Source organism: Corapipo altera, unplaced genomic scaffold (genome assembly GCF_003945725.1).
Source record: "Corapipo altera isolate COAL_440 unplaced genomic scaffold, ASM394572v1 61411, whole genome shotgun sequence".
Classification (NCBI taxonomy): Eukaryota; Metazoa; Chordata; class Aves; order Passeriformes; family Pipridae; genus Corapipo; species Corapipo altera.
Genome location: NW_020884875.1, coordinates 10,914,912 through 10,926,618, shown reverse-complemented (window position 1 = coordinate 10,926,618; position 11,707 = coordinate 10,914,912). Strand labels below are relative to the sequence as shown.

The 11,707-nt window shown below is 39.7% G+C and overlaps 1 protein-coding gene across 1 annotated transcript in view; it reads right to left on the bottom strand.

Annotated features, from left to right (window-relative positions):
• Positions 1-1,215: 1,215 nt before the first annotated feature.
• The window catches only part of DMGDH (dimethylglycine dehydrogenase), a 39,560-nt gene continuing 29,068 nt past the window's right edge, over positions 1,216-11,707 (bottom strand). The window contains exons 15-16 of the mRNA XM_027634413.1: positions 3,901-4,035; positions 1,216-2,410 (exon numbers count right to left, since the gene is read on the bottom strand). Coding sequence (XP_027490214.1) covers positions 2,195-2,410; positions 3,901-4,035 — 351 coding nt within the window. The 3' untranslated portion in view covers positions 1,216-2,194. The remainder of the gene's footprint in view (positions 2,411-3,900; positions 4,036-11,707) is intronic.

The window sequence follows — 11,707 nt, the reverse complement described above, 5'->3', positions numbered from 1 at the left end:
AACCTAAGCTCCCCTGACACAGCTTCATGCTGTTCCCACAGGTCCTGTCACTGGTCCCCAGAGAGAACTGTGCTGTCTGCCTCTCCTCTTCCCCTCACAAGGAAGTTGTATCCTTCAACGAGGTCTCCCCTCAGTCTCCTCTTCTCCAGGCTGAACAGACCGAGTGATCTCAGCCGCTCCTTATATGGCTTCTACTAATTGGCCAAGGCTTGATCTTGGTGAGACTTGGGTGACAACAGCTGTCAGTGAGAAACACACAAAGAAATCAGTGTCTGGACCCGTATAATACTACACTGTACAATGAGACAGGTCTGCGTCAGCTACCTGGAGAAATTAGGGGTTGGGAGGTTACAGCTAGAAATGCTCATGGAGGGTACAGTTTCTGAGTTCACCTGACTATAGGAATTGTATCTGCTATTTTGCTCAGGCTGCAGAAAGCCTGTCCTTTCTGCACATTCAGAGTGATCCAGTTGATGTGTTCATGAATAGCACTTCTTCCAAGTCAGAAAAGAAGTTACAAACCTGATTCTAACTTTTCAGACTAGGATATGTGGGCATCACTGGAAAAATTTTGGCTTAGCAAAGCTCATTAGGAAAGTATATATGAAAGTCTGTCTCAGAGGGACTGTTACTTTACACTCCAGATTGTGGTAACTAGTGAATTTGCATAATCTTGGGAAATACTGAAATTCAAAACTATGTTCCTAAGAATTGCTCTTCTCCATACTCTAAATAAAACCATAGAGCATTGTGTTGTATTTTAAATTCCTTAAATGCTCACGGAGTGACAGTGGCTAAGTGCCTCATCACAAATAATGTTGCCTTTAGAAAAAGTAACATCTCTAATTGGTTCAGCAAGATAGAACTCAGTCACTTATGAAAGTATAACATAGAATAATTTCTGAATGGTAGCTGAAGAAAGTACTATATGCAAACCTGGCAAAGATTTTATTTTGACCTGCTTTTTAAAAGATATTCAGAATAGCACAATGTAATGTCAGCTAAATCATGTTTCTCCTGGTATATGCTATTTATACATTTGCTTCTTTGCTGAAGGTTCACAGGCACCAACTCCTTTGAAGAAAATACATTTTGAACATTATTTGTACATACTTTGAAAACATTTATCTATAGCCTAAAGGAGAGCATTACTTTCTTTCTGTAAGTTAGAGATTTTAACACTGTTATTCAAAAGTATTGTTGAGCACATTATTGAACTCAGAAGAATGTTTTATTAAGTTAGTGTGTTCTCACCATACACCAATCCTGCTTACTTGGGTTATTGAATATTTAACGCTCAATAAAGCTCCTTTGATGTCAATTTAATTATATTTTTAATTTTTAATATTTCTGTGTAATAATATAAGGCTCTTACTGCTGTTCAATCTATAATCAACAGTAAAAGGAAGAACTGACAATCTTCGGTGTCTGTCTAGCACTTCAGATTTCATACAGTAAATCCATTGATACAGTACTTTAAGTTTTATTCAGAAATTGAACAATAATATCATGTGTGTTGTAGAATATTATATGTAATCTGCCAGATGATTCATGTGGAAAAATGAAGAATGGGCTTCCTATAACTGTTTCATTGAGAAGAACTAGATTTTGATCTTCCATGAGAATTTCTGCCAGGTTGACACACTGGGAAAAACTGTCAGCAGTTCAGTTTGCCTTTAATAACACCTTTATTATTTTTAATGGTTAATGGAATGTATTCCAATTCCTTATGAAACATCCTGAGAACTAGTGATAGGATTTTAATGATGAGTTTGCTATTCGTGTTGTAAAGAAGCCAGAGTAAGCTACTTACCCTGAAGGCAGGCAAAGGAGGAACTGTTGAGTGTCAAGGAAGAGGAGGAAATTGCTGTTGGACAGTATCAAGAGCGTCTTTCTTGTATGCATTAATGCAGATCTGCCAGCCAGTGTGGGAGCTGGTGAATCAATGATCTACTCATTCTCTGCCACTTTCTGCTCACAAGTGCTACTGGTTCATCAGCTCTGCTCAGATCTCTACTGTGAACAGCTCACACAAGGAAGTAGGAAGGTAAGACCATTGAATTTCTCATTGATGTATGGCAATGAGGATCTTGTGCTTAGTAATTAGCAAATCTCAGTAGTTCAATTCTCTTAATTTCATCCATATTAATAGCACTATTTCCTACTGCATAATTCGCTGTATACTCATCTGAGTTTATATTTTGGGACTTTCGCCCTTTCTCTGAAGGCGTGTTCTTGTTGGTTCGGTTAGCACCAGTGGCTCTTGTATAATGGTTGCTGGATAATTTTTACCTAAAAGTTCAACTTCCAATTTCTGTCCAACTTTGCTGAGTTCCATGGGAACATATGCAAAAGCTAGACTCTGCTGAGTACCATAACTGAAACATCCAGATGTGGTATTGCCAATAACCTGAAAGAAATCACAAACAATTATCTTAATTTTCAAGATGCAGTGAGATTTTTCTAAAAAAAAAAAAAAACAACCAACAAGCCAAACAACTACACATCTGTCAGAGATTGGATTTGCCTGATTGACTGATTGTTTGACTGATAGGTCGAATAAACCATGTTGTCTGTTTGCGGTGGGAGATGTGAAGGCCTAGGCTCAGGCCTGGAGCCAACATGGCCACGTCCATGCAGAGCACGAGGCAGGGAAAGCCATGTGGCTGGGCTGCCGCCTGGTGGCCTGCCTACACCACACACCCTGGAGCCTCTAACTGGCTGTGGCACCCCTCACTTTGGCTGGGGAGTGGCAGCGAGTGGCAGTGAGCCAAAGGTCCTGCCTGGGGGGAGTGGCCACAATAACCAGAGTCTATAAATAGACATGCACAGGGTCTCCATCTCCCCCTTGGCCTCTGCCCTCCTGACCTGTTAACACGTGGCCTCCAAAGTGGTAAATATGTCTCTCTCCTCTCTCTCTTTATTCTTTCTTCTCTTAATCTCTCTTCCTTTACTCCTGTGGGCAACTTGTCTGTATTTCGCTTAAGTTATGGTATTTCACTTAAGTTTGTATTTGCTGGGTGTAACAAAGGTTTCCTTACTACAGCAATGCTTGCTAGTTTCAGTAATCTGTTGTAATGCTTTTTTGAAGTCTCATGTTATTTCTGTTAAACCCTTTTTGCCAAAACCCCTATTTTCTCACCAAATTAAAATCTCTTAGAGAAAAATGTGTAATTTTTCTCCAGACATGACCTCAAGGTACCAGAGAATCAAAAGACTTTGCAAGAGTTTGTGTAGGCAAAATCTCTTGACGCCTGAAATAAAAGTTTAACACCGGGTAAAGCACGGAGCTTCTAAACCGGGTTGTAACAACATCTCGCATTTTGGTTTATACACTTCAGACATTAAGCAAGTTTCAAGTGTGTCATGCAGTTTAGAATATTCTCAACAGAGAGTAATATTACCTGAAACTGGGAGGTTTTTGCTCCTTGACAAAATAGTCTATTCCTACTGCATTTAGTTAAGTTTTCACTGGAACATACAGTATACACACGCATATGTTTATTATCTACAACAATTTAACTGCCAGTGAGTGTTTCAACACATAATATATGCTGAAATGTGGAGGCCTGAACTTTGCCGTTCTTTCATTTCTTTTAAGTGAACAGTGAAAGTGTTGTTAGGAGAATGGTGAAATTGCTAAAGAAGAAAACGGATGACAATCCTTTAGTCTGTTCCAACCCTAGTTTCTGTGACTTGGTAACATTTCACATTTTCTCTGTAGATACTTGGTTAGCCTTTGCTTCCTGCATGAAGATTAGAAAGTCTTTATCATAGCTTCAAATTGATCTGTGCCAGCAAAATAGAAATAATGCATTTACACTTGAAACACAAAGTTAGATTCTGTTTGTGGAGAATTAATATTGATTTTTTGTAACATATAGGATCTACATTCCTTGCCTTGCCATTGTGCCACACACTTTCATTTCCCTCTGGATCAATATTATCTGTTTCCAGGGTGAGATATACCAGTCGTCGTTTGAGCCCTTTTTCTTTAATCTGCTTCAGTGCTTGCTTTCCTATAAAGTCTGCTGGCTGAAAAAAATAGAAGATGATAATATATGTTTATTTGGGTTCTGCAAAAAAGTTTAGAATTATAAACATTTAAATTTATCTTAATTTCTTTTCCTGACACTTGAGTATTTTGTATGAAATACAGATGAAATCAAATCTTTGACAGATAGTATCTTGGTATTTTTATATTGGTACACTGTATGTTGGTAATTTTATTCAGTTTATTTTTTTTCCTAGATCTTAGTACTTTAATATCAATAATTCCAACATAGTAGAAATACACATGTAGTGAGATGTGGAACAACACTGTCTGCCCAGTTAAGGTTGTAAGACAGAAAACTGCACATCATTTCAGTTTCTATGAAAAAAAGGGAATTCCAGTACCCAGATCCTAAAGTTTGGGCCTTCCTCTGTGAACACACTTCCTTTTGATGCTGTATCAACCATGACAGTAACTTGTCAGTATTTCACTTTGGTGTCTCTGCCAAGCTGCACAACAGGCAGTTTACTCCATATTCTTGTTTTAAGGTAAGTATGTTTTTTTCCCATATCTGCCATTTATGGGATAATGCTGTGTGTTAGGTAAAGAGTAATATTATTGTTTGGAGTTCCCTTTTTCAGCTTGCTTAGAAAGGTACATGCAGATTTTCATATTTCTGGAAGCAGACTGCATAAATGCATGACAAGAATGGGGGCAGTCATCAACAAGTCTCTGAATCCTCAAGGGTATACAGGACAGTATTTACTGTATGTGATCATGTCGAGCTGATTCCACTAGCCTGATTATATCACAGAATCACAGAATCATTTAGGTTGGAAAAAACCTCTAAGATCATTGAGTCCAATCTTGGAGCAATCACCACCTTGTCAACTAGACCAAGCATCACGTCCAGTCATTTCTTGAACACCTCCAGGGACTCCACCACCTCCCTGGGCAGTCACTTCCAATGCTTTACAATGCTTTCCGTGAAGAAATTTTTTCCTGATGTCCAATCTAAACCACATCTGGTACAGCTTGATGCCATTTCCTCTCATCCGGTCACTAGTTGCCTAGGGGAAGAAGCTGACCCACACCTGGATACAACCTCCTTTCATGTAGTTGTTGAGCAATAAGGTCTCCCCTGAGCCTCCTTTTGTCCAGGCTAAACAACCCCAGCTCCCTCAGCCATTTCTCACAGGACTTGTGCTCCAGACCCTTCACCAGTTCCATTGCCCTCCTCTGGACACACTCCAGCACCTCAATGTCTTTCTTGTAGTGAGGGGCCCAGAACTGAACACCTCATTCAAGATACATCCTCAGCAGTGCTGAGTACAGGGGAACAATCACTTCCCTAGTCCTGATGGTCACACTATAGCTGCTACAGGCCAGGATGCCACTGGCCTTCTTGGCCCCTTGGGCACACTGCTGGCTCATGTTCAGTCACTGTCACTGTTGATCATCACCTCGCGCTCTTTTCCGCTGGGCCACTTTCCAGCCACTCTTTCCCCAGCCTCTAGCACTACCTGGGGTCATTGTGACCCAAGTGCAGGACCCGGCACTTGGTATTACTGAACTTTGTACCACTGGCCTTCATACCACAGGTCATCAATCCAGCCTATCCAGATCCCTCTGCAGAACTTTCCTCCCTTCAGCAGACCAACACTCCCACACAGCTTAGTGTCATCCATAAACTAACTGAAAGTACACTCAATCTACTCATCCAGATCATTAATAAAGACATTAGGTAGTATCGTGGCCAGGTTCACAGCTATGAGCTTATTTTGCCTACCAATTGCTGTGAACCTGATACCTCACATTTAAAGCTGAAGACTTAAATGTAACTTAAATGGAACCCAGAGAACTTAGTTGGCTAGGTAGAGAATAAATTGGAAAAAGGAAAAAAGAGCTGTTATAAACACTGTGGTCCTGGACAAAGTTCTTTGAGAACCAAGGGAAAGCCCATTTCAAAGATGCTGAGAATTAGGACAGAGTACAAAATAGTAATCAAGCTGGATATCATTATTTCTAATAACTGTCCAGTAAATATTAGGAACAGTGCCTTGCCAGTTCTACCTATTCATATTTTCTTTTAAGATACAGATCAGGCAAAACAAAATAATTGTATTCAGCTAAACTGCCAGATACATACCAGTCATAGGCAAGAAACATAATAGCAGTTACAAAGTCCTCTAGCTTTCCAGCCTTTGCTGAAGAGATGACTAGCAGTGAAAGCTATTTTAAGGCAGTTGATCTTAGGTCTGAAGCAGGAATTATATTCATTGGATAAGTGCCTTAGAGAAAAGAAATTAAATATTGTTGAAGACTTCAAAAATGCTATTTCTGGTAATGTTCTTTACAGATAATTCTGTAGAGAAGTGTTGCACTGTCAGAATTACAAGCAACACATATTATACTTGGAATAGATTATTATACAGTGAGCTCATGTGTTCTTGCAGTTCTTCATGTTCACATATGTCTGTGTGTAGGCTCACAAGAAATTATGATAAAGGAATGAAGAGTTTTTGCACTATTAAAGGTTAGGCTCTGTAAGCAGTTGTGGAAAACAGCTTATGAACCAGTTAAGGATGAGTTAGTCTGAAAATCGACGTGAACCAACTGAAGATAAAGCAGATACTGTGCATAAGGACCACAGATGGCACTCTTTGGGGAAAGACAGCATGAAATATAGCTCAGATCAGAAAAGACTGTGAGGATTCATTTTAGAATATAACTGTCAAGAGGCTTCTGGAAAATATAAATTGTAGTTCCCTCTCACTTTTCTACTATGCAGAAACACCTACAACTATAGGAAACACCTACAGCTAGAAATGCAAATAAGGGTGTATACCATAGCACGACTCACAGACTAAAATGCTTTGCATGATGAAGAGAAATAACAAGGAACTAAACATTTGTTTAGCATTGAATCAATTCTTTCCTATTCATGCTAATGTAATTTCTAGTATTTAATCACAGAGAATGTAACTTTGTAACTAAATACAACTATTCAAAGAATGTTACATGCCAAAGCTACAGCTTAAGCTGCACAGAATAGTGTTCTAAAGGAGATGTGGCCAGTCACGTATGGCACCTGCACCACTAATCTACCTAAACCCTTTTTGTATGCAAACACCCAGCTCTAAGAAATTGACATAATACAAACAACTGATGAATTACCTAATTATTTTGGCTCAAAATTCCTGGCTTAGTAGGTCCTTATTACTTTAAGTGGCCCAACAAAAACACTGGGAATGACCTAGGTGTTCATTTTATACAGATAACAAAATCACTGCAGATTCTTTCTAACATGTTTCATAGCCTGCATAAATTTGTGGAATAAGTTCCTCTGTTTTATGACCCTCTGGACACCAAATGAAGTAATGATAGAATATGGTTCCACACCTAAATTTCAATTTGAATGGAACTTAGATGGAGAAGTACATCAAATAATTATGTTATAGACATAAAAAATGGGGACCGAAAGAGAGGTGGGAAAAAAGTACCATTCCCCTCTCTCAAATTCCTAGTTCCTATCCATCACTCCATCCTTTTTCAGATCCCCAGGCTCCTTGGCTCTTCTTCAGTAAAGTCTCTGCTGTTTCGTCTTCCTCCTCTTCCCCTTCTTGTGTGGAGTAGAGATGGCATGAAATACCAGGTTATGGAATGGGATCAGTCACCAATAGTGTAGTCATTCCTCTCAGAAGAGGAGATATGCAAGCTGGAGAAGTGAAAGAAGGGCAGACAACGGGAATAAGGGTGAGACAGAAATTCTTGAAGTTCAGACTGTACTGCATCAAGCTGGAGCACTTGATCCAGACCTGGACATCAAGTGCCAGGTATTTCACCCACTGAGCCTGCCCTACACTAGATTAAGAGCAAGAAGATTATGATGAATCATTTGCTGTAGTCCCACAAAGACAGATCTTGTTTTAAAGTCAGTGATTGTTTAAAAAAACCAAAACAACAAACCAAAACCACAACCAAGGGAAAAACTCAACAAATAACTAAGAAACAGAAAACATGAATAGCTACGAGTAGTTGTTTTTCTGGTTGTCCCTACTCACTGCTTGCCTCTATGCTTCTGAAAGTGCAGGGTGTTACCAGGTCAGAATAGTAGCATTTAATTAGAGTCATTTAATGATATAAATGACTACATATGCTGCAGTGGTGCAGGGACCTGGAGAGCCAGTGTGTACATCTATTCTGTCACTTTCCCCACCCTCTCTCTTCACCTAGTGCTGGATGGCGTTTCTGGCCAGGGCTCTAGAGGCCCAACGCAGGAGTGGTGATTCTGCTAGTGCTCCCTTTTTTGAAGGGTATGCTTTCTGCAACTGGGACAGTTCAAGATTCTTTTAGTTTTCTTTCTCCAACCAGCACTCATGAAATTAAAAAAAAAAAAAAAAGGCACCCTTTCCCTAAAAAGTTTATTGTTTTGTGCTTTAATACATCAGGACATAGCACCTTAGACCATAGGAACATAATGAGTTGGACTGAAACAACTGAGAACAGTTCTGGCAGAGTGGCCAGGAGGGAAACAATCACTAGAAAGAGGAGGGCATGAAACTGTAAGTCTAAATCTGCTACCAAAAGAATAAAAAGATGAAAGCACATGCTTAGAACTGCTCACTCTAGTTTCCCATGAGATAACAACTCATGTATTGATATGTTGGAGGTTAGACTAATATTCAAGGACTGTATCTTGTCATTCATCCATCTATGAGAAGCTGCTGGGCATAACACAACTTTTACGCATAATGCTTAACAAAGCAGTTACTCATGTGTCTAATAGGTGCAATATTAAAACCACCAAAAATCAAAGTGAGAAAAAGAGGTAGTACTTGTAGCCTGAGGTGCATTTTGACAATGAAATTCAGGTAGTCACTGAGTAGAGTTGGAGGAGATGACATGCAACTAGTGATAAGCAGACAGGGAAAGGAGCAAGAAACAATGGAGAAGGTTTTGCGTTGGTATTAAAAAAAAAAAGAAAGGAAAAGCTGGTAGAGTAGGCCAAAGAAAATGTAAGAGATTCTGGATATAGAAAAATCACAGAATCACAGAATATGCTGCGTTGGATGGGGCCCACAAGAATCATCAATTCCAACCTTAGCCCTGCACCGGACCATGTTCAAGAATCGCACCATGTGCCTGAGAGTATCAACCAAACGCTTCTTGAACTCTGTCAGGCTTGGTGCTGTGACCACTTCCCTGGGGAACCTGTTCCAGTACCCAACTACCCTCTGGGTGAAGAACCCTTTTCTAATATCCAACCTAAATCTCCACTGACACAATTTCATGGGTCACCACAGAGAAGAGATCAGCATCTGCCCCTCCTCTTCCACTCAAAAGGAAGTTGTAACTGCAATCAGGTCTCCCCTCAGTCTCCTCTTCTCCAGGCTGAACACACAGCTGCTCCTCATATGGCTTCCCCTCAAGGCCCTTCACCATCTTCGTTGCCCTCCTTTGGACACTCTCTAACAGCTTAATATCTTTCTTATATTGTGGTGCCCAGAAGTGCACACAATATTCAAGGTGAGGCTGCACCACTGCAGAGCAGAGTGGGAAATCTGGAAAGAAGCTTGGAATGCGGAACAAAGAAACTGCCCCAGTAAATAAAGAGGGCTGAGGCAAAGAAACACTGCCTCAGTAGTTTCTCCTAGTGGAAACAAACATGAATTATGAGCTAAGCAGTCGGATCCTGGCCTGTAAGAGCGCACTACTGCAGAGTTCCAAAGAGTTTCCACGATCTACTGCGTTTTCTTCCCAAATTGCAGTGAGCTGTTGCTGCAGAGAGCGTGACCAGGAGATGGCAGTCTTGGATACAGCAACGCCGACAAGAGCCGACTGCGGACTTTAAGCTCCTAATGAATGTTGTCACTATTGAATTCACAAGGAAAACCCTTATGAAAGAGTTCATTTCCATGAGCACCTTAAACTGGCATGGATGTTTTTCACTGTAACATCAAGTTTTATTGGAACTTCTGGTCCGTTAAGCTCAGGACAAAAATAAGCTGTTTTAAGCATTCAGAGGTGAATACGCTACATTTTTGAGCAGCTGAAAACCTAAGCATGTGCAAATGTCCAGAACACTATTCTCAGATATGGACCAAAAAGAAATGCAACTTTTCTTCCTTAAAGTTATTCTGTGAACTTCCTGGCACAGAGACTGACATTAGGACTTTATTCAATACTTAGTAGCAGAGTGCTTATTCATGAGATGAGGCTATCTAACAACTCATCTAACTTACTAAATTCAATTAAACAACCAAAAGAAAGGAACAGGTATTAAAAGAAATTTCATCACTAAAATGGACAGATTTTTGTTGTGAAGTTGTGAAGACATTATATACTCTAAATTAGAAATTAATCTTGTTACTGTCTCTCCACTTTGGTTTAATTTCAGCCCATCCTGCTCACCTGTGCAAGGAAGCAACTAACACCACCATTAGAGAAAAAGAGATTATTAAGCAGAGTCTAGAGGAAACCACCTAGAAAAATGCCATCTCCTCAGCCTTACTGACAAAATGAAAGTTGCCACAGAAATCCTGAGGAAATGGGTTTACTTATTGCCATGTTATAATTTATTATACTGGGGGGGGAGAAAGTCAGCTTAAGCTTTTAAGAGTTTCTCCTATTATTAATTAAAAAAAATTACTAGTCCATGTGTACCTGAAGATGATGCATACACTAAACTTTTTAAAACAGAGAACATCAGGAATTTATTAGGAAATTACATCTCTTGATATATATTCCCAGATATTTGAATGCCCTCTTGCGGAAATTAAAATTCTTTTTGATCATATTACCTTCACTGGCATCTGGTTCTCTGTTCATTTTAATCTGTTTAGAAACTGTTTTCATTTTCCATGACATACCACTCAAGATTCACTTATGCTGAAGTCTTTTTTTCTATTTTGTGAGCTATTTCAGCTCCTTGTTGCACAGTAAGAAGCAATTAACTGAACACTGCATTTTGGTTTTAATTTACACAGAGACCAGCACTCTCCCCACTTGGGGGCACATGCTTTGTGAGGAACACAAGACACCAAAATGTCAAAAAGAAGTATTTAAGTATCTGTTGTTGTTTTTATCTCGTTTGCCCTTTTTGGGGGGAAAGTTTCCTTAACCATAGGAACAGGTGAAAAAAGGGTATTGCTTGTCATCAGTCACAGTGGCCTGTAAAGAATGCTGACGTCTACACTATGCTAAATGTACAACAAAACCAGAGGCATGGAATTGGGACTCAAACTGCCAAGAAGCAGAGTAAATAATCTCACACTGCATTTCATACTACAAGTGCTTCCAATATCTGAATAAGCTCAGGTACCTCCGAAGTGTCAACATACAGTCACAACTGCCCTCATTTGAGTCAATAAAAAAAATTGATTATTTCCTTTTTTCACATTAGTCCAGCAAAACTGGCAAATGTTTTAAGCTGACACCCTGCATCTCTGCTGGAGATTCATTACATGTCCATTTGCCTACAGTGTGAGTATCTGCTCCAAAGAACTGCTCCAACCCTGCAGAGAAGTGTGCAGAGCAATTAGAGAATCAAGTGCTTCATGCATATTAGTGCCTTCATATGTTTTGCACGGGCATCTTGGCAAGCAATGGCTTTCCCTGTTTATGGCTGCTTTCCTGCTTACACTAAAGGGGGAAAAAAAAAGAAAACAAACATGTATCAAAAGTAAGTGGAAAGAAAAATGAGTAATAGTA